The 22,301-nt window shown below is 46.7% G+C and overlaps 1 protein-coding gene across 6 annotated transcripts in view; it reads right to left on the reverse strand.

Moving 5' to 3' along the window:
* Window positions 1–1,206: 1,206 nt before the first annotated feature.
* The window catches only part of MTM1 (myotubularin 1), a 92,055-nt gene continuing 70,960 nt past the window's right edge, over window positions 1,207–22,301 (reverse strand). For all 6 annotated transcript variants that reach the window (XM_047715848.1, XM_047715845.1, XM_047715844.1 and 3 more), the window contains 6 exons: window positions 20,501–20,686; window positions 15,220–15,426; window positions 14,037–14,129; window positions 13,412–13,525; window positions 9,401–9,577; window positions 1,207–2,943 (listed from right to left, as the gene is read on the reverse strand). In XM_047715848.1, the coding sequence (XP_047571804.1) occupies window positions 2,776–2,943; window positions 9,401–9,577; window positions 13,412–13,525; window positions 14,037–14,129; window positions 15,220–15,426; window positions 20,501–20,686 (945 nt within the window). In that variant the 3' untranslated portion in view covers window positions 1,207–2,775. The remainder of the gene's footprint in view (window positions 2,944–9,400; window positions 9,578–13,411; window positions 13,526–14,036; window positions 14,130–15,219; window positions 15,427–20,500; window positions 20,687–22,301) is intronic.

The raw sequence follows: 22,301 nt of genomic DNA on the forward strand, positions 1-22,301 counted from the left end.
CCTGAGGAAATGAGCGTGCTTCAGTTTGCTGATCTTTCATCTTCCACATACATTTAATACAGAAGACTTTGCTAATCATTCCTTAATGCAGTTGTACGCCCACCAATGGATGTCGGCGGATTAGACTCCCTTCCAGTGAGTGATTCTGTGAACCTCCAACGACTTGACCGCAATCTATTTCAACCACAGTATTTTCCTGCAGATGTGCTAATCCTCGTTTGTGGGACGCACTTTGCATACGTTTCTTATTTGCTCTGGAGGTCCCCTTGCTTCTGCTTCTGGCTGTGTCCTCCAGCCACAGGTGTAAGTACTGTGTGACAAATTCTCCCACTTAAGAACATTCCCTTTATAGGGTCCTGCTTTTGTCTAATGCCCCAAATGCCACAAGAGTTGTCCAAATGAGTGACCCACAAATCTGCGTTCTGTACACAGGGCTGCAGGCGATGAACTACTTGGAGAGTTCTGAGTATTATTCCTACCAAAAAAGCAGACGGATAAGCTTCAGTGCATTACCAAAGTGTATCAGGAAGGGCTAGGACCATAGTTAGGGAAAACTGTCACATTATCAAAAATCTCTATGACTGCAACTTATTTGAAGGGCTGTCCCAGAAGACAGATGACTCTGTTTCATTCCCGATGGCAGAGCTATAAGGCTATGCACTGGGAACTCGAGAGACACGGACTTCAGTGCGACCCCAGCGCACATTCGTTTCGATGCTGTGGGACTTTGGGGCAACGACGCTTTGCAAAGAAACACTTAAACTTTAAAGAGTCCTATTCAGATTTCAAAAAAAAAAAGTTAATTTTAGTTTACTGCTTGAACTATTTAGCATTCTTAGAATGCACATAATTTCCAACCAGCTGTACTATTTGAAAACAATTTTGAATTCTTAAGCGCAAGAGACACCGACTATAGCTTACTTCCATCAAGGTCTCACCATCCCTTAATGGCGGCCGCTGTGTTCTGCATCCGGAGTGTAACGTCTCGCGTCCACATACCCTGGCTCTTTTGCGGAAGCTCTCCGGACTTTAAGACAGCTACGGCTTAAAATTGGCACTGTTAATACAGTCAAATGGGCCATACTGCTGCAGTTTGGGGAGAGCCCTGAAAGCTTGCTAGTAAGACCAAGAGCATGTGACGTAGAGGCAAGAAAAGACAAGACACCCATTACCTCCCCCAACAACACACACACGGTTACACCCCCGAAAACAGAGTGCTATTTTAGTTAATACATTTATTACAGCAGGTCTTTAGTCATTATTGTCATGATGATTTTCATGACATTTCACAAAATCCTTTAAGCTATTAGTATTTGCTTTTTTCTTTTTATGGAGTGACACTTTGTTAATTTATGAAATATTTACAGCGTTTACAAAAAGCAAGAGAATGTCTAATAAAATTTCTTATACATACAAAATTTATACATGATACTACTGTATTTGAGATGTCTTATTTGGTAGACCAATTAAACTGTGACATAAAATAATTTACAAAGATATATTTAATCTCTCTTAATTCATTGAAAACAAAACCATATTAGCTATAAATAGTCCTTTACAAATCACTGGAAAACATTAATTGTTTTAACTCTAGCCTTAACTTTTACAAATATACGTAACTAAATGAATTAGTTCAGCTATCAAATAGAACTGTATTTGAAACTTCATTTACCACTAGCACTATGACTACAAAACAAAAACAAAAACAAAAAAACAAAAACAAAAACAAAACAAAACTCCCCCAAAACCTGAAAACACAAACTGCCGGGTACATTTCAAGTAAAAATGTGTAGAACCAGTTTAATGCACACTTGGGGGGAGGGGCATCCAACACCACGCACGCTCGACAAATGTACATCTGCGGCTTTGATTTCAAAGGACGATGCTCTAGCGACAGCTCATGCATCCTAGATGGCCAGCCCTACACTTTGGCGGATAAGCTGGTCAGACTAGAGCGACGTTTGCAAAAACATTCACCTAAGCAGCACAGTGCCCCTGACATCTTCCAACGGTGCTAAGGGCTTTTCCACAACCTGAAAATGGGTCAGAATTTCAGGCAAGCTGATAGAAGAACTTAGAAAACAGAACTGGCAAAAAGTTAAAAAAAAAATCAAATCATATTCGACTGGGCCCCATCAGTGTAATATAAAAATATGCTCCTCTTCAAAATTACGGGAAAACACTTCAGATTCCAAAATTTCAAAAGAACGAAAAACTCATCTACGCAGCTATTTCTCTTTAAGCCACCACTCACGATGGTATAAAGTTTGGCAATTATTTCAACACCTTGCTTTTGGATGACGCCTCAAAGGATGAGCTCAATTTGGTTTTGGCAACAACATCTCTCACATTTGGGCTCGTTTTACACCAAAGCAACTATGAGAAGCAGCCCAAGGAAAATCCGGTTCACAAACCTATTTTTTTTTCACTTCAGTTTAAAATAATGTCGTTCCAATTAGGCCCACAAAATACATATTGTAGACACAGTATTTCGAAAGAGGTCAACTCAATTTCAATTTTCTCTTTCAAAAACTGTCCTTGAAAGGTGTCAGGATTTTCCACAACCCCATCTTGGCTCCTTTCTTCTGATTGCCCTGTAGACACTAGTTTTCTTGTAATATGTATTCTAGAAGGCACATATTCAAGAGTTTAAGATTATGTTAGTTCAAGTTCTACACGGAGGCAAATGTTTTAATCTACTTTGTACAGAGGCCCCCAAGTGAAAGTCAAGTCTCTCCTTTACTCGGAGCTCTGGCGCAGCACCGGGGCTCCCTCCTAGAAGTGAGTGTGCACGTGGGGCATCATCTGGGACGGACCGGACGGCGAGGTCGAGGGGTCGGAGAGCTTGGCCGAGCTGGCGAGCTGCAGCTCCTCGAGCCGCTGTATGTATTCGTCACGCAAGGCCAAGAGCTCCACATAGCGCTGCTCCACGGGGTTGGGCTGCTGCAAAGAAGCATAGATGGGCATTAGGGCTTTTCCCAGGAAACCCCTGGACTGACCTTCAGTGTTGGTCAGAAATACAGAAAAGTACAAAGGGTAAAACACCCAGCTCTTCGCCACTAAGACATAAGCTCATGTATACATTGCCTCGCATTTCCCTCACCATCTTTTTAAGGCTTACAACCCAGACACGGCTCCGGTCTCCTACGTGGCCCGGCCCCAAGCCCACTGCTCTTTCGTTTCCGGACGCCACAACTCTCCTCCAGTAGGCGTGTGGCCTTCTTCCCCGTGTAGATTCGTGACACTCTTCGTATACGTGAGTATCGGGAAACGAAACACGCCGTTCTCGTCTCTCTCGTCGAGGCCTACGTTGACGGTGCTCTTCTGTATTCTGTCTGTATCGACTGGCGTCTTGACCCGTGTCTCTGCGCTCGAGCCCAGCTGAGTCCCCGAGTGAATAAGGCACAGCTCATCTCCGCACTCCCGCAGCGACGGAGAGTTGGGGCTCCCAGGCCCGTTAGCCTCGGGGGTGAAGCTCGGGTCTGCCTCTCAGCAGCCAGAGGACTTAACCCAAGAGCCTGCACCTCCCTGCCAGGGAGATGGGAGTGGGGCTGGCACAGACTTCACGGGGCTGCCGGCAGAGCGAGGTCAGCCCTCACGGTTGGTTTCGCCATGCTGCCCCTTTCCTTCATGGGTCAGTGGGGGTCTCGTGGCACTCCAGAGGTTAAAAGTCACGCGGGGACAGAATGTGATTCTCCCCAGCATGCCAACTCTTTAAACTCCTGTACTGATGTATACATTACGCCGGGAATGCAAACAAATCTCGAAATGGTCAGCTCAGTGAGCCTTTACACAGATGTGCACTAATGCCATCACCCACCCCGGCCAAGATACACAACACGACAGCCCCCAGGAGGCTCTCTCACCAGTGTGTTGTGAGTGATCAAAGGCAAGCTTCTAGAAAGCTTAAGCAGTCTATGAAGACATTAAGAAAAAGGCCAAAAGGCTACAGAAGTCCATTCCTTCGGCACCAGTGGCTTCTGGGACCATCCTGCTTTCTACCTGTTAGGCTCTAAGCCCCAACAAGGGAGTTGAAGCAGGCCGTGCCCTGGCCTGGGCCCATAGTGTAGAGGACAGTGGGCCGGGTGATGGCCTTCAGGAGGGTGTGGGAGCCCCGGGGGTTAACACTATGTCTGAGCTTCCTGGGGCTGCCATAGCAAATGAGCACAACCTGGGGGACAGCGGCAGTGCTTAACGCAACAGGGGCACTGTGCTGCCTCTGTGGCTCCAGGGGGTGCTCCTTCCTCTCCTCTTCCAGCTTCCAGTGGCACCAGGTGTCCTTGGCTTGTGGCCGCATCCTTGCCGCCTCCTGTCTTCACAGGGCCTTCTCTCCACAAGTGTCTGTGGCTCAAATCCCCTTCTGTTTTCTCTTATAAGGACCCCTGTCACACGATGTAGGACCCACTCCAAATCCAGAAGGATGGCATCTTTAGATCTTTAAGTAAGTAACACCTCTAAAGACCCCTTTCCCAAATAAGGTCACATTCCCAGGTTCAGAGTGGACATGTCTTTTGGGGGGACACCAGCCCAACCCAGCGTCTGCCAAGGAGTGGTTGACAGAGGCCAGGTAAAAACGCCACGCATTTCTAGTGGCATTAGGGTTTCTTTTTCTTTTTTTTTTTATTAATTAATTAATTTATTTATTTGACAGAGAGAGAGAGATCACAAGTAGGCAGAGAGGCAGGCAGAGAGAGAGAGAGGAAGAAGCAGACTCCCCGCTGAGCAGAGAGCCCGATGTGGGGCTCGATCCCAGGACCCTGGGATCATGACCTGAGCTGAAGGCAGAGGCTTTAACCCACTGAGCCACCCAGGTGCCCCCTTTCTTTCTTTCTTTTTTTTTTTTTAAAGATTTTATTTATTTCACAGAGAGAGAGATCACAAGCAGGCAGAGAAGCAGGCAGAGAGAGGGGGAAGCAGGCTCCCTGCTGAGCAGAGAGCCAGACATGGGGCTCGATCCCAGGACCCTGAGATCATGACCTGAGCTGAAGGCAGAGGCTTAAACCACTGAGCCACCCAGGCGCCCCCTTTTCTTTCTTTTTTAAAAGATTTTATTTTTAAGTTACCTCTACATCCAGAGTGGGGCTTGAACTCACAACCCTGAGACCAAGAGTTGCATGCTCTACCGACTGAGCCAGCCAGGGGCCCGCACCAGTGTGTCCATCAGAGCTCTAGTTACAAATGTCTACAAGCTGGAAGAGGTCTCCTCCTTGCTCCTAATCCTATTCTTCCTGTAAGTCCTATTCCTTTACTGTGACTGCAGAAAGTGAAGTTTTTCAGAAAGGCACACGTGGCATTAGAACAGGAATGCTTGGGGGCGCCTGGGTGGCTCAGTCAGTTAAGTGCCTGCCTTTGGCTCAGGTCATGATCCTGGGGTCCTGGGACGGAGCCCCGCATCGCATTGGGCTCCCTGCTCAGCGGGGAGTCTGCTTCTCCCTCTCCCTCTGTTCTCCCTGCATGTGCACTCTCTGTCGTGCTCTCAAATAAATTTAATTTTTTTTTTTTCCAAAAGAGCAGGGGTGCTTGGTAGAGTGCGTTGACACCCAGCAGGTACTGTGCACAACTGCTACTGTCTTTTGTCCATTTTTCTCTGTGTATACCGCTGCAGGCAGCCGCTATTCTGGGCACTTGGGACCCCTCGGTGAACGAAGAGGCCCAAATCCCCATTTTTATGGCCTTTTCCTTCCAGCAGAGGGAGACAGACAAATGAAGAATACCACAAGTCTGAGTGACAGGGGCTGTTCAAGGGCGAGGAACACTCTGGAAAGGAAGCAGAGCAGGGTAAGAGGGGCAGGGCTGGTGGGACACTGCATCAGGCCATGGAAACCACAGCAAGGACCTGGACTTTGGTGTTGGGTGAGGTAAGCAGCTCCCGGGACAGTTTTGAGTGGAGGGGTGGTGGGATCTGGGATGGGCTTTATTTGCAAGGACCGCTCAGGCTACCATGTTGAGAACAGACTGGAGGGAAGGAAGGTGGAATTCGGGAGTCCAGCTAGAAGTCTAGGCAGCACCGCGTGGCCCGCACCAGGCCAGCAGTGGGAGGACTGTTACGGAGGGTCTGGGGTCATATGGGTTTTGAAGGCCAAGTCCAGCGGGCTTCGCTGACAGACCACATAAGGGGGTGCAAGAGAGAAGGGAGTCGAGGAGGGTTCCCTGGTTTCTGGCCAGAGTGACTAGGATGGAGAGGCCACGAGCTGAGATGGGAAAGAGGGCAGCAGGAATAGGTTCTGGGGACCAGGGGATCCATTTTAGACACGTCCACTTTGATCTGGTGTGCAAGGACGGTCTGTCCTCTGCCCTCTGCATCATCTACCGGGGCTCCCCTCCTGGCCGTCTGCTTCCAGGCTCGACCTCTGCAAAGAGCAGGGCAAGTTCTTCCTCGATATTCTCCTCCAAAGCTGTCCTGGCTATTTTTAAAATTCCATTTTTTCGGATGACTACCAGAATCAGTTTGTTGTTATGCCAGCAAGGACAATTAGACAAGAAAAAGGAATCAGAGGTAAAAAACATTTTTGTAGATGACAAGGCTGTATAATTAGGAATCTCAAGAGAGTAGACTGAGGAATGATTCCAAATAAAGAGAATTCAGTCTGCTGATGGGTACAAAATACCCAGAAGCCATTCGCCTACAGACAAACACAAACCACTGAGAGGATACGAGGAAAGAGTCCAAAACACAAAATTACAAGAAATGAAGTCGAAAGTCAAGTGGATGCAAAGGCACAGCCCGGCCCCTCCCCCGGGACCGAACGTGGAGCCCGGCGTGTGCTCCGCACAGCACACTACAGCTAGTGATGGGAGGAAGTAGCCTGGCCTTTGGGCGGTTTTTAGGGTCACATTCCTTTGGGGGCTCCCCTCAGAAATGACTTAAGCGCCACGTGGGTCAGCCTGTTTCTATCTGACTGCCCCTGTTCTCACCCTTTGGCGCTCGCGGTGCAAAGACAGGAGCGCGGCGGCGTGAGCCTGCTCAACAGCCGCGGGAGTCCGACAGGAGGCTCCCTGGCGGCCCGAGGCCTCGTTCAGGCTCTTAAATAGGCTCTTAATAGGACTCGCGCGATACTTCCGCTTCCGGGATGAGCAACTCCCTCGTCTCCACACATGCACCAGACGGGCTTTGCGATAGCTCTTCAAAGGTAAGCCTTGCTCTTTCCGTCAACTCCACGGAGATTTTATGTGGCAGCAATGGTCGGTGGTTCTTCCTTTTAAAACGCACACGAACCCTTCCTTCTTCTAGGCCAGAGCTCCTGAGACGGATGGGCTGTATCTGCTTTTGCTGCTTTCAGTACTGTTTGTATATATGCGACAGGTACCCGGTAACTGTCTGTATACCAAGCGGGCCACACAACTGAACAACAATTGAACTTTGAAGTGGTTAAGTATATTCCTTGAGGTTTACATTTTATAATTTAAAAAGTCCTACGTGATCCGATTTAAATCTATTTCTGTACAAAATAATGTTCTACGGGAGATCTTTAAGGAAATGTAATGCATTTAATTCACACTTCCGTTATGACATCGGCTCATGTTCCAGGCACCCCCGTCAACCTGGGAGCTCCTGGGGCCAGAGATGACCTCTTTTTAATCTCTGTGTCCACCCTCCTACCCCACCACAGCCCTGAGAATACAAAGATACGTGTAGTACCCTCCACATTCCGAAAATCTATATGGAAAGGATAAGTTACTTTCCTTTTTGAGTAAATTTCACAGATCATAATACAGACCAATTACTGTCTCAAAATAGAAACCTCTATCAAGAAATGTGTGTTCCTATCTGGCCCAGTTCCATTTTTCTAAGCTCTACAAAAATAAAGGGGTAGATACACTGTAGTAAGTTATTCTAATGATTTTTTCCCTACTTGTCACACAATTATTACCTTTATATGTTCAGAAGCGAATTGCTCTAAATTCCTTGAATTTTAAGAATTTCTCCAACACAAACGGGTGAGGGGAGATTAGAGATTCTGTACAGAAATTAGTGATACTTTCTAATTACTAATGTTTTAAAAAAAAGTCACAATAAATACAGAAAAGGATCAATTTATATGAGACACTGCGCATCTATATAACATATGTGTATTTTTTGAAAGATTTTATTTATTTATTTGACACAGAGAGATCACAAGTAGGCAGAGAGGCAGGCAGAGAGAGGGGGAAGCAGGCTCCCCGCTGAGCACAGAGCCTGATGCGGGGCTCGATCCCAGGACCCTGAGATCATGACCTGAGCGGAAGGCAGCGGCTTAACCCACTGAGCCACCCAGGCGCCCCTGTTGTTTTTTTTTTTAATTAGAAAAGGAACATGCCCCCTGTAACAGCAGTTAGAACCCTGGCAAAATGCCCGTTTCCTCTTTACTTGATATTCCAAAGGCTAGAATGACTGCTACATAAATTCCCTCACTGTGCTTCTCAAATCCCCAACTAAACAAGCGAGCGCTCTCAAGCCCTGAAATCTGTCACATTCCGAGAGATTACACATTTCCACCATTCCTGAATGGCAGAAGCCTTTTTCACGGGAGCAGCAGAGACCTTGAAACCAGAGTGCCGGCTTGAAGCAGGCAGTCCCCAGCGGGGAGAGAGGGCACAGCCTGGCGTGCGGCCAGCTGCCCGAGGGGGATCAGCAGTCTAAGAGACAGAGCGCAGCACCCGGGATCTGCCGTCGCCCCGCAATTTCTAGCAGGATTAAAACTGGCGCTTTTGCAAGACTGGCCCGCGCGGACAGGTAGCCCGCCATCCAAACCACACAAAGGAACAGCTGCAAATATGGAATATTTATAGCGCTTCAAACAAGTCACAGACCGGAGGCCCTTCTGAGCCCTTACACACACAGGCTGTGCTTCCCGTCCGCTTCCGGATGGAGTGGAAGTGGGAGAGTGGAAAGCCCGAGTGTGTCTTCCACAAGATATGGACTTTTTCGCTGCAAAAATCATTATTTCCCTTTTCGGTTGCTGAATGGCCAACCAAGTGTACTACCTGCTGATAGATCAATTATCTTTATTTCAGAAGCAAAGGTCCTCAGTGAAGTGCACTCTGATGTCAGCAGACCCAGTACAGACACGAGAAGCAGACAGAAGAAACTGGAAAGAACGGTCTTATGCGTAACAGCGTCCACTAATCGAAGCAAATCCTTGGCAAACAAAACCCAAAACTTTCCCAGACATTCCAGTTTATATTTTAGTAAAAAAAAAAAAAAAATTAAGAATCGAAGTTTAACACCAGTCAAAATAAGTGGCTTAGTAATTAAAAACAATTCTTAATTAAAGTTGCATTTGAAAGCGAGTGTGATTTTTTTTTTAGTTCATTTCCCCTCTCACGATATTAAAACAAAAGCACTACTGAGTAACATTATCTAAATCCAAAGTCAGACTCTATGAATAGCACAGCCTTTTAACGACCTCCCTTCACTTACCTGTTGCTTGATTCTGGGGTTCCATCTAATGTAGTAATTCACCCAAAGCTCCAAGTGGCGCATACTGGCGACTGGATATAAAACTCGATTGATCTCTTTAGTATAGAAGGGATTTTTGTACTTGTCCTTATTACTGTTGATCAGCGACCACAAAGATACTGTTCGTTCTGTAACTTTCTACGGAGAGAGAGAAAACAGGAAGCTGAAGTCAAAACACACAAGTACACAAACCATCTTTCAGCCCGTGGCACTACAGTTGAGCCTCAACTCGAATCAAACATTTAAAATGTTAGCCCCAGAATAGCTCAAAAAGCCTCATGGGCCTGTGAGTGTTCAGCAGCCACTGACTGATATTTGCAGAGATAATGGCCTAGCTAGAGAGCCACTGTTTCTGCCAGAAGACAGAGATGCAGGATGCTGTCTCATTAAATGTAATTCACTGAGCTAAGACGACTCTTCCTGGCTAGGTAAAACATCTGGGAACAGATGGGCAGTATGCTCTTTGTAATTCAGCAGAGAGAAAAGCGATCATACGATCCTGTCGGCTTTCTTCATTTCTGTAGATGTTAGAACTGTAAAATCTTAACCTGTGCCTGCTTGACAGCAGGGACCCAGAGAGGAAGTTGTTTTTAACCAAGCGTCCAGATGTTCGCTCGCTATCCCGCTAACGTGCGGATATGGGACAACACCTGGATAACTGACTTCACTGAATCGTTACTTTCTCACTTGGTGTCCATGATCTCCTGCAGAGATCCACGTTTTCACTGTTTTTTAGAGATCTTTACCGATTTTGAGCATTAACTAGAAAAAAAAAAAAACCCCAAAGCTTGGGAAAGAAAAGGTGTGATTGTTAAAATTACCAAAGGTGGACTTTGAGACTCTTCCCAGTAATGACTTCAAAAAGCAAGGACCAAAGAGCTAACACTGGGCGCTAAAAAAGAACGGCTTGAAATAAGTGACTGAGGAAATGTCTTTAACATACACATCATTAATGTGAACAAGAAATATGGCAGCATAAATTTGTCTTCCTTGGAATCCACCTCAAACTTCATTCACTGGTACTTTTCCGGTGCCCCAAGCTATACTGGGCTGTGTCCATTTGCATGTTTGCTTTTAGTTTTATACATGCACAGAGTTTAATAATTTTTAAGAGATTTTATTTATTTGACAGAGAGAGACACGAGAGAGGGAACACAAGCCGGGGGAGTAGGAGAGGGAGAAGCAGGTTCCCGCTAAGCAGAGAGCCCAACTCGGGGCTTGAGCCCAGGACCCTGGGATCCTGACTTGAGCCGAAGGCAGGCACTTAACAACTGAGGCACCAAGCGCCCCTGTGTGCACATAATTTAAAAAGTCACATAGCCTGCACAGGTTTGTTATGGATAAAAAAGAAAAAAACCCTCAGCTATCTCTCAGCTCCCCACAAGCAACTGTGTTTGATATTTTTAAGTTGATTGCTTTGACTATCTGGTACTTAACCTCCAGATCTCTAAATAATATGCTTTCCCTGCCAGCTGGGGGTCGTGCGGCTCTGGGCACTCATGCTCTCTGTCCTGCCCTGTACTCCCAGCAGGAAGCATGGCTTTCAGGAGGCTGACATTTAGTGTCCAGATCCCTGTGACAAAGCAAATACTACTCTCAGGCAGGCCCTGCAGTCCCTGTCTGTGACTTCTTCTCCTGCACGAATTTTGTCATCTTCCCTCCATCTAACCATCTATTCTGCGTATCCTATTATCTGTTCTTGGCATTTATTGCGAATTTAACCCTGAACTCTTCCTCCAACATCTCAAACTTCTGTCAAGACACTCATGAGGCACCTCAGGCGCTCCCTGTTTCCTCCTCAGGGGAAAGCCAGCCACACACCTACGATGGCTTCTCTGTTTCGCCCCAAGCATCCCCTGTTGCCTCTCTCCGAGCTGCAGCTCCGGCTTCCTGAGTTCCACAGTCTTCTTTCTTGTTTGCGTGGAGCCAACACTCCAGGAGCTTCCAGAAAAATGGTTTGGTGTGGGAGGGAACTCTTCCAGCATTCCAGGAGAAATGGTTTGGTGTAGGAGGGAACTCTTGGTGCCATGCATGTCTGAGAATATCTTCGGTCCGCCTAAACAGCTGGTTGACAGTTCAGTGGCTAGAGAATTCTAGGTTGAAACCATCTTCCATTAAAATTCCGAAGGCAATTCGGCTCAGGTCATGATCTCAGGGTCCTGGGATCGAGTCCCGCATCGGGCTCTCTGCTCAGCAGGGAGCCTGTTTCCCTCTCTCTCTCTCTCTCTCTGCCTGCCTGTCTACTTGTGATCTCTGTCAAATAAATAAATAAAATCTTAAAAAAAAAAATTCCAAAGGCAAGGCTCTACTGAATTCCGGCTTCCAATACCGCCATTGAAGGATTTTACCTTCTTGATCTGTTTCTTTGCAAATGACCCATTCCTTTTCTCTCTGGAAGCTTGAAGGATCTTTTCTTTGCCCCTGGTGTTTTGAAACCTCACAAAGACGGGCCTTAGCTTGGGCCTGTTTTGGTCCGCCATGCTTGGGCACGGGGCAGGCCGTTCAGTGTGGAAACTTATATACTTCAATCCTGGGAAATATTCTCAAATTATTTCGGCGACCTCCTGCTCTCGGGTCTCCCCGTTTTCTCTTTCTGGAAGCCCTATTATCTGGATATTGGACCCTAGGACTGTTCTTCTAGTGTGCTGACCTTCTTTCCATCTTCTACCTCCGCCTCTAGATTTCCACTTCACCTTTCAACTCTTCTTCTGGATTTTTAACCTTTTTTCATTTCAAGTTATTTTCTGATCTCTACATAGTCTTTCCAAACAATATCCTGTTATTACATCACAGTACCAACATTTACTTATCTTTCTGGGGATATCTGATGCTATCTGCCTGTCTACATCTCTCCCCTCCCTACCTGGTAACCATTCTGTCCAAGTGGCTTCTCCCCCTCCGGGCTACGCGCTATTACTGAAGAGCCGACTGGAAGCCCTGGGACCACGAGGCTCAGCGCCGTGAGCCGCACTGTGGGGAACCGCAGGTGCTGGTATCTTTCGGTTCTTCCTCTCTTGGGCTAGTCCGTTTCCCCAGAGATGATTTTTTGTTTTTAAATCGAGGTGGGGTTCACGTACTGTAAAATTCACCACTTTGAAGTCTACAATTCATTTGCGTCACCGCCCCCCTCTCCAGTTCAGAGAGATCTTCAGCACCCTGAATGGAATACTCAAACCCACTGAGCACGCATTCCGCTTTCTCCCCTCCCGTCAGGCCCCCCCCAAACACTCATCTGCTTTCTGCCCCGATGGCCTTGTTATTCTGGACATTTCCTAGCAATGGAATCATGCCATCTGTGAGCTTTTGCATCTGGCTCCCCTCATGAGCGTGTTTTCAAGGTTTGTCTACACTATAGCCTGGGGCACAACTTACTTCCTTTTGCTAGGCCAGTGTGTGGCTAGGTTGTGTTCTGCTCATCCTGTCATCAGCGGATGGACCCGGGGTTGTTGCCACCTTTTAGCTCTTTGAACATCTGTGTGCTTTCGTTTCAACTCCTGTTTTCATTGCCCTTGGGTATGTGCCTTGGAGTGGACTTGCCAGGGCCACAGGACAACTCTCTGCTTAGCTTCTGGGGAACTGCCAGCTGGGGTTCACTGCCATTCACCTCACCCCCTGATGACACGCAGGTCCCCAGCCCACTCTTGTGCTCTCTCAAGAAGAAACCTCTGTCAGAGTCCCCAAATTTGGTGCCTATGTCTCCTTTCTCATCTTCCCTGTTCTTGTAGGTTTATACCTTTAAAACAATGCCCTTTCCTGACGTTTTTACGGTGTTTTGGGAGGGGGACCTTACATACCTTTAAAGTCATTCCTACTCTCAAAATCAAAGTCTAACCCCCTCCCCCGCAGAAAATGCCAGACACTCAATAAACCCTCTGTGTTTCCCACAAACCAAGCTATCGAAAAAAAAATTTTTTTTTCTATTTCATGGAAGACGAGACACAGTTAACTAAAAGGATGAGCATTTCCACTCACCTGTTTTTCTCGCGCAGATTCACAGTTGTATAAGAAAGTCCCAAACCGGCAACTATACAGATGATCCAGAATTGTAATCAAAAATCGTTCATTGAATTCAAAAGCTGTAGGGAACTAGACAAAAACAAACACGCCCACAAAGTATGAAAACTTGGGACTAGCAGAGGCTGCCATCTGCATACGCCCTAGTCACTGCTCAGTGATGGGCACAGGACCGAGGAGTTCGAAGGAGGGTCAAGGAAAGGGATTAGAGGAAAAGAAGCTGATGTTCCGGGTTCTCCTGAGCGTACAAGGTACACTGGGTAGTTCCAGCATTGATGGGGTCCTATGTGCATAGGCTGGTCCCGAGGCAACGGAAAAGACGAGTTGGGATTCCGTTAGGAGAGAGGACGCAGTTAAATACTGAATTTTTAAACCATTACGGAAAATCCCAGGCATGAATAGCAGCGAGAATAAAACCGCAAACCCCACGTACCCACCACCCGGCTTCAGCAATGACTCACGTAGGGCCAGACTCATTTCATCTCTATCTCTGCCCTGCGTACTGTGAGGCAAATCCCGGACATTAGATCAAAATACTTAAACGTCAAGTCCAATGTAATTTTATCCCGTACACATCCCTTACCTGTTTCGACATCTGCCATACACAGTCAATAAACTGGAGGAAAATAGGAGACCGGTCAGCGTCGGCGTGGTTTTTATCACCATGGCCTATTCTCTGAAATGAATGGATGGAGATGATTTGTTTTCAGTTTCGGGTACAAAACTGAGAAAGCATATATAACCCACAAAGTGTGACAATACAACTCATCAATCTGCTTTCCAAATGCCAAGTTTCTCAGAGAGTAAATGGTGTATGTTTTTCCTTGGCAATATAGAAATGTGCAAAGGTTTAGAAATACCGGAAGTCAAGCATAAACATCTATACTATCCCAATGCCATCAGCTCAGCCTGCCGTTAAGTTAGCAGTGCTGAGGGGCCAACCCTCACGGCCGAAGCCTCAAGACCATGTCCAAAACGGTGTGGTCATTAGTAAGTGAAGTTCTTTCTCTTCTAAGAACAAGACAAAAGCCTCACCATTTATTTTTATTAACAATGATTCTTTCTACTTGAGAATGTTCTTCACATTCCTTCGGAAGCGTGGATGATCATCTGAGGGAGCTTGTTAAAAAGGCTTCTTCAGGGGCACCCAGGCAGCCCAGTCAGTTAAGCGTGTCTGACTCTGGACTTCGGCTCTGGGTGTGATCTCAGGGTGGTGAGATCAGGCCCTACACCGGGCTCCACGCTCAGCGGGGAGTCTGCTGGAGGCCTCCCCCTCTGCCCCTCCCCCTGCTTGTGCTTGCGTGTGTGCTCACTCTCTCAAACAGATAACTAAATAAATCTTTTCTTTTTTTTTAAAAGGCTTTTTCAGACCTGGAAATATGAATTTTAATAGGTTCTCTCAATTTTCAAATTCTGCGTCACAGAATAATAATGACAGTAACAATAATAAAGCCTTGAAAGAGTCTAGCGGCTCTGTAAAAGGTATTTGGCTCTAATGGCTATAATTGTAGCTGAGAAAGAATGGTCACACAGTCTCAATTTCAACACTTCTACGCAGGCTCCTGGTCTGATTTTCAAGTCAAACTGTAAATAGGGCAGACGGAGAAAGCGGTCTCCTGAAACAACTTTCACGACCCCTGAGGAATCGCACATACTTCTCATTTGACTCCTCAGAATTTCTTTTCGAAAGCAAACATATGGCTTAACAACCAGTCTCTCAATCTCAAACATGGACATGGAACACGTCGGCTTGACTGTTCACTTACAGATGCAAATTTATGTCCGAAACTTATCCATTCTTTCTGTACCAGTATTTCAAAGCCCTCGATGCTCCGATAGAAGCTGTCCAGCATCAGCATGGCCAGGGACGTCAGCTGCGCGGTCCTGTCCCACCCGTCGCTGCAGTGCACGAGCACCGAGCTCTTCCCCGAGGAAACTTTGTCTGCTACCTGAATGGCTCCCGTCAGGACGAGCTGGCGAAGAAGAAGAACACGCGATTAGTAGGCAGCTGTAAGATACGGCTAAAACTTGAAATAATCATTTTTAACCCCAGAAAAGGTCATGTTTTCAAAAATTGCTATTGTCTAGAACAGAAAAACTTATGCAAATGGAACAGCAGGGGCTCTCAGCCCGCTGCTCTTGCTCTGGGGCAATGGCATTCCAATGAGACTAGGTCATAAAACAAACAACAACAAACTCAATGCACACAAATCTAAACTGCATTTCAAACTCATTTTTGTGCCTGTGAGTACATTAGCGTATGAGGGCTGTGGTTGCCAATGACCACAGCCTGGGGCTTAAACCACAGGAGTGTATTGTCTGGCTGGAAGGCCTACACCAAAGAGTGGGCAGGGCCTGGCTCCCTCTGAAGGCTGTAGGGAAAGACCTGTTCCAGGCCTTCTCGTCGCTTCTGGTAGACTTCCTTGGCTCGTGGCAGCAAGACTCCAGTCTTCACGTGGTGTTCTCCCTGTGTCTGTGTCTCCGTGTCCAAATTTGCCCTCTGCATAAGGACACCAGTCTTACCAAAGCAGGGGCCCATCCTACTTCAGTATGACCTCATCTGCACTCATCGCACCTCCAAGGAACCTAGTTCTAAAAAGGTCACACTCTGAGGTACCGGGGAGGGGGGCGGTCAGGGTTTCAATACATGGAATTTTTTAGGGGGGGGGGGGGGAGGTTTCAATTCAACCTATAGCAGTGATCATTTTTTTTTAAAAATCACCGGCCCAACAGGTCTAGTCTAGACCTTAAAGGCCTGATACAATGGAAATCTCCATTTTAGCCTTTAAATTGATACGGCTAAAATATGAACTATTCTGTGGCTTGTAAGTGGAATACTTACATCAAGATAAAGTGACAGCCTTCTTGTAAACATTTAAGACTCAGAAATACTACGAAATTTGTGTATACCAGGAATTATTGCTAGGATGTCATTTTTGGGTGACTTAGGTATTTACGGAGTTATCCTGTACGAAGCACAGAGTTCACCCACCACGAGTGTGCAGTGTGATAAGACGGCACACACGTACACAGCTGCATAGCCATCATCGCAAACCAGCTGTAGAGCGCTTCCATCGCCCCCAGAAAGTCTCCTGTGCCACCTGCGGTCAAGCCCTGCTCCCGCCCCCAGCCTCCGCAGCCACTGATTTGCTTCAACTGTCATCTAAATGGAATCACGTGGGGCACCTGGGTGGCTCAGTGGGTTAAGCTTCTGCCTTCGGCTCAGGTCATGATCCTGGGGTCCTGGGATCGAGCCCCGCATTGGGCTCTCTGCTCAGCAGGGGAGCCTGCTTCCCTTCCTCTCTCTCTGCCTGCCTCTCTGCCTACTTGTGATCTCTCTCTGTCAAATAAATAAAATAAAAATCTTTAAATGGAATCACGTAATAGGTGGGCTTTTATGTCTGGCTTCTGTCACTTAGCGTCATGTTCTTAAGGTCCATCCATGTCGTAGCCTGCGTCAGTACTTCCTTCTTTTTACTGTCAAGGCATATGCTGTTGTACGGACAGATCATATTTTATTTATTCACTCCCTAGCTGACGGACACCTGGTTGTTTCTTGCATTTGGTCACTACGCATGATGTTGCTGCGAACTCTAGCACGCACAGATTTGTAGGGACTTAAGTTTTCATTTCACTTGGGTAAATACTGACGAGTGAAATGGTTGGATCACACAGTAAATGGATGTTTATTTAACTTTTTAGCAAAAACTGCTAAGCCGTTTTCAAAAGTGGTCGGACCATCTCTCATCGCCACCGTCAGTGTATGAGGGCTGCGTCTTTTCATGTGCTCGTCAGCCATTCACATCTGTGACGCCATTTCTGGAGCTCCCCAAGTCCTAACAGCTCTGTGACGGTCATGTATTACAGTCGTTTTCATGGACTCAAGGCAAAGTCAGACTAAGTGAATGATCTGGTAGAGAAAACTTTAAAGACACATACTTTTTGTTATTTTTTTAACTGGATTTACTTATTTTTTTAAGTCAGCTCTATGCACAGTGTGGGGCTTGAACTCACGACCCTGCCATCACCAGTCCCATATCCTACCCACTGAGCCTCTGAAGATACACACTTGCATTATGATATAAACAGTAACTGCAGATAAGTGGACAGAGTAGTGCCGAGAAGGACAGGTGAAGGAACCTCAATTATTCATACAGAAGTCATTGCTTTTAACTGACTAGAGCGGTTTTAGTTCTTCAAGTGTTTTAAGCATCTCCTCAAAAATCCTGTTTACAAATTTAATCTGAGGCACTGCTGACGAAAGGGTTGTTGGATGCGACTAAAGGCAACTTCACCCCAGACACTCCCCTCACCATGAGAAAGGGAGGCAGCCTCAGCCTGTGATCTTTCAAAATATTAGATGTTTTCCCCAAAAGTATGAATTCCCACCACTGCTTCTCGACAGGAAGGCTGCTAGTTATCTCATGAAGTGAAATCAGATTTTCAAAACCATCACTGGCAACTGTTGTGTAATCAGATGGCCTAGCGGCTGATGGGGAGGCAGTGTGTGGCGCGCTGGCTCAGTGGCCCGAGGCCTGGGTTTGAAACCTCCTTCCGCCGCTTTTGACATGTCACACATTGAGCCAGTCACAGAACCATGGTTCCTTTCTCTCTGAAGCGGGAGGAGGAATGGTGTCCCCAGCACAGCCTGTCTTGGCCAGAGCGAAAGAATCCCCACGAAGTGACGACACGGAGGACAGGTTCAGCGAACGCTGGCTGCCGTCTAGCTGCCTTCTCAGAAACACACAGTGACAGGTCACTTCCAAATGGGAAGGGGTACAGGGCAAGAGCGTTGAAAAGGACAGAAAGAAACCGTATGCTTCAGAAACCACAGAGACATTCTACCCTGCTGGGGCTCCGGGGGTGGACTAGAATGGGGGTGGTCTCCTCGCCTGTGAAGCTTGCCCTGTTTCGCACAGTCGTGAGCCCATTTTGCCTGAATGCAGGTTCGTGGTGGCCATGCCATGTGTCTAGCAGCAGCTCTGGTGCTGCAAAACAGTGTGCAAGGCCGAATAGTGGGTCAGCCAAAGATGCCCCGGTCCTGGCCCCCAGAAATCTGTGAATAGCGCCTGGCATGGTAACAGAGACTTCGCAGATGTTATCAAGATAATGACTTCCAGACGGAGAGATTACCCTGGATCGTGCAGGAGGGCCCTAAATTACATCCCATGTATCCTGATAAGATACATACAGAGAGAAGGCAATGGGACCACAGGAGCAGAGAACGAAGGGACTTGGCCATAGCCAGGGAATGCCAGCAGCCACCCGGAACTCGAAGAGGCAAGGACAGATGCTCCCCCCTGGAGCTTCCAGGAGCACAGCCCAAATGTGCCCCCCACCACGGATTCCCACCCGATCTTTTTTTTTTTTTTTTTTAAGATTTTGTTTATTCATTTGACAGACAGAGATCAGAAGCAGGCAGAGAGGCAGGCAGAGAGAGAGGAGGAAGCAGGCTCCCTGCTGAGCAGAGAGCCCGATGTGGGGCTCGATCCCAGGACCCTGAGATCATGACCTGAGCTGAAGGCAGAGGCTTAAACCACTGAGCCACTCTGGCACCCCCTCCCACCCGATCTTTAAGGTCCAGCTCAAGGCTACCCATATCTCTGCTCCCCCATCTTCTGGCATGATGGGACTTATGCCTGAGCAACCCTGAGTCAGAGGTCATTAAGGTGCCCATCTGGGCCCCCATTATAGTTGGCCTCCTCGGAGAACACTGACAGTTTCTTCCATTTCTTTTCTATCTCCCTCTCTTTGGACAAACCTATAAAAATTGACAGGGGCCTTTTATAGGCTTCTCCATATTCTGTAGGTCCTAACTTCCATTCCACATCTTAGAAAGACGGCCTGGACTCCTAATTTCCTCAGATAAGTCCCCTCGCCCCTTCTGCTTTCAAGCCTCTCAAATCCCAAAGGCCCCTTTCCTTCCACTGCCTTTGCTACAAAGGCTTGTGGCATGTAACACACCACACGGTGGAGCATTAGCTCTCCTGTTCATGTGCCTGTCACCTCTTCAACCGCAAGAACCTCCTGGAAGGCAGGAAGTACGTCTCGTACCTTTTTCCATTCATGGGGTCTAGTGCGCTGCTTTGCCTTTAAGAGTGCGATACTTTCTAAAAATAAATGTTTTATTTTAGAGTAGTTTTAGATGTATAGAAAAGTTGCAAAGATACTGCAGAAAGCTTGCATATACTCGAGTACATTTGCCACAACCTGTGAACCAATATTAACATGTTATGAAATTATTAATAAACTTACTAACTTATTTTTAATAGAGTCCGTACTTTATGAGCTCTCCTTAATTTTCACCCAGTGTCCTCTCTCTAATCCAGGATCTCATCCAGGACCCACATTCCCTTAGCTGTTACAATTCATTGGTTTTGCAATTTATCTTTGAGAATGACAAATTAAGAAAAAATGAAAGTTAGGCCAAATGAAAATGTGATTCCTATCAAGTCTGAAAGTAAAATTTGACTAGAAAACAATTTATATTAATAATGCACCTATTTAAAGTAGGCTTTTTGTTTGTTTCCACAACAAAAAGGGAGCTTCTAAAGGTGTTAGTTCCCTCAGATGGCTTCAAGTACTTTTAAAGACTGGAGGGGTGTTGCTGCTTTTATCAAGATGAAACACTGAGTATAATCGAAACACAAAGTTCATTCTTTAAAGTAAGTCAATTTGAGACTGGTTTCAATTAAAAAAAACCCTCTCCCCAGGGCCTTGAGGTTTGCACCCAGCAACAGTTGGATACTACGTTGGCTGTTTCTAAACAAATCTGCGTGAAGACAGAACTTACTATTGGCAAGATGGAAAGTGACCGCTCCATAGACTGTGAAACTGTTCTGGAGTGAGATGCTGTGAAATCTTTAACTTAAAGGTAAGCACACTCTGAAGAGGTACGAAACTATCAAATGTAAGAACCCTATATGACAACTATTTCAGCTCTCACCGCTCGATTTTAGAGTGGAAGGGACTGAAACAGATCCCTGTTCCACTGAACAGTGACTTTCTTATTTAGGTATGGACATCTTTTTTTCAAAAGATACTTGCCTTGATGTGTTCTAACCAATGAGTAGACTCCAAACTGGATAGCCAGTGAGATTCTTCCACGTTAGGATAGACAATGTCTTTGACTTTTTTTAAAGATTCCCGCATGACATGAATGTTATGGATGTCTAAGAAGAAAAGTTCGGTGTTATGGTATGCATCATCACTTTCATATCCTCCTCCTGTTGCCTGAGAAACAGCAAAACATACAAACAGTCAGCTGGGTTTTCTAGTTCATCGGAGAACTTACATGAATATTTCAAGTTATTGGTCCTCCAAATCTCCACCTTCCAGCTTGGACGTGGCGATCGACGGGACCTGACTTCCCATCCAACACCGAGCCTCAACGGCATCAGTCACACACTGAGCTTGGGGGAAAAAAAAGCAAAACAGAAAAACCACCCAGCAGGCTGGCAGTTTGCTGGGGATCTGTATTTGCAAGGGAAAAAAAATCACTTCAAATGTTCCATAATTACTAGCTCTTCTGGATCTGGAAAGGCAAGAGCGGTTGTCAAGGGTCCCTTTTCCTTGCTGGGTTCCGTAGCGGTACTGTCGGGCGGCGGGAGAGGGCAGGCGCGGCGCTGACTCTAACAGCCCTCAGCTCAGCCCCACTTGTTCTGAGACTGAGGGGAGGCACTCAACCTCCTGGAGCCTCAGAGACTGGGAAGGCTGAACAGGATTAAAAGGAGTCACACTCCACCACAGCTGACCCCAGCCACCATTCAGTGAGCCCCCACACCCCGCTTACGGCCATGCCGCCAGAGAGAGAGTACTATCCCCATTTTCTCACTGAGGAGAGATGCTATTTATCTATCCCCAAAGTCACACGGTAATCAGTAGGACTCCACGTGTCTGAGTCCAAGGCCCACACCTCTTCTAGTGCACCGTCACCATCTGTCCGCCCCGCAGACACCGGGGACAGAGTGCCGCATCCCTTTCCAGCATGGCAGAGATACCCATTCTCCATATAAAGCAAAAGAAACGGAATGGGAGGAACCTGGCTGCACACTCTGCTTCACGTTTTAAAATGCCATGGAACATGTGGCCTCTGGCCCTTTAAGGAAAAGTTAAATAATTCAGAGACTTGCCAAGAAAGCAAAGTTCTCCAAGCTGAAATGGAAGGGGGAGGCATTGGACAAATGTGCCGTTGCTACATTTTGCCTCTTTTCTTTTTATTTACAACAATACAAAGAATATATAACTTGTAACTCAGAACAGAAGGGCCAATGCATCCCATGTTTTGTGGTGATTTTTTTTTTTAATTTTCCCAGGGTTAGTCACACAAGTTTCCTATGCAATGAAAGGAAGGTAACCACTTGAATTTCAAACCTAAAGTCCTCTCTGTACAAGCCAGAGGTGTTGGTCTTCCTGGTCTCTAGGTAAGAAAATAGGTTTTATTTAGAAATACGTGTTTAAAGCTTATCACAAACAGCATCAGCATAAGTAGACAACACACATTCAACCTTGTTTTTTAAAAAGTTATTAGCTAATGAATACCTAGACAGATGAGCCCTATTTCCCTCTCCTGCCCATGCCTCAGGGCACGTAATACCTCGAGGCTCTGGTCAGAGGCCCACAGAGGTGCTCCTACCAGCCCAGCAGTCACTGTGGGAAACTGCAGGCGCCCAGCCTGGGAGCAAAGAGCAAGCCTGAGTTTTGCCAGAGCTGTGAGCCGCTAATGCAATGATAAGTCTCCCTCCCCTGGATGACCTGCTTCTCTACCCTTGTGGTTTTTAAAGAGAGCGATTTTCAAGAGATTCTCAACGCTGGAGTATCTTCAGTAAATAACTGAAGATAGGATGCA

Source organism: Lutra lutra, chromosome X (genome assembly GCF_902655055.1).
Source record: "Lutra lutra chromosome X, mLutLut1.2, whole genome shotgun sequence".
Taxonomy (NCBI): domain Eukaryota; kingdom Metazoa; phylum Chordata; class Mammalia; order Carnivora; family Mustelidae; genus Lutra; species Lutra lutra.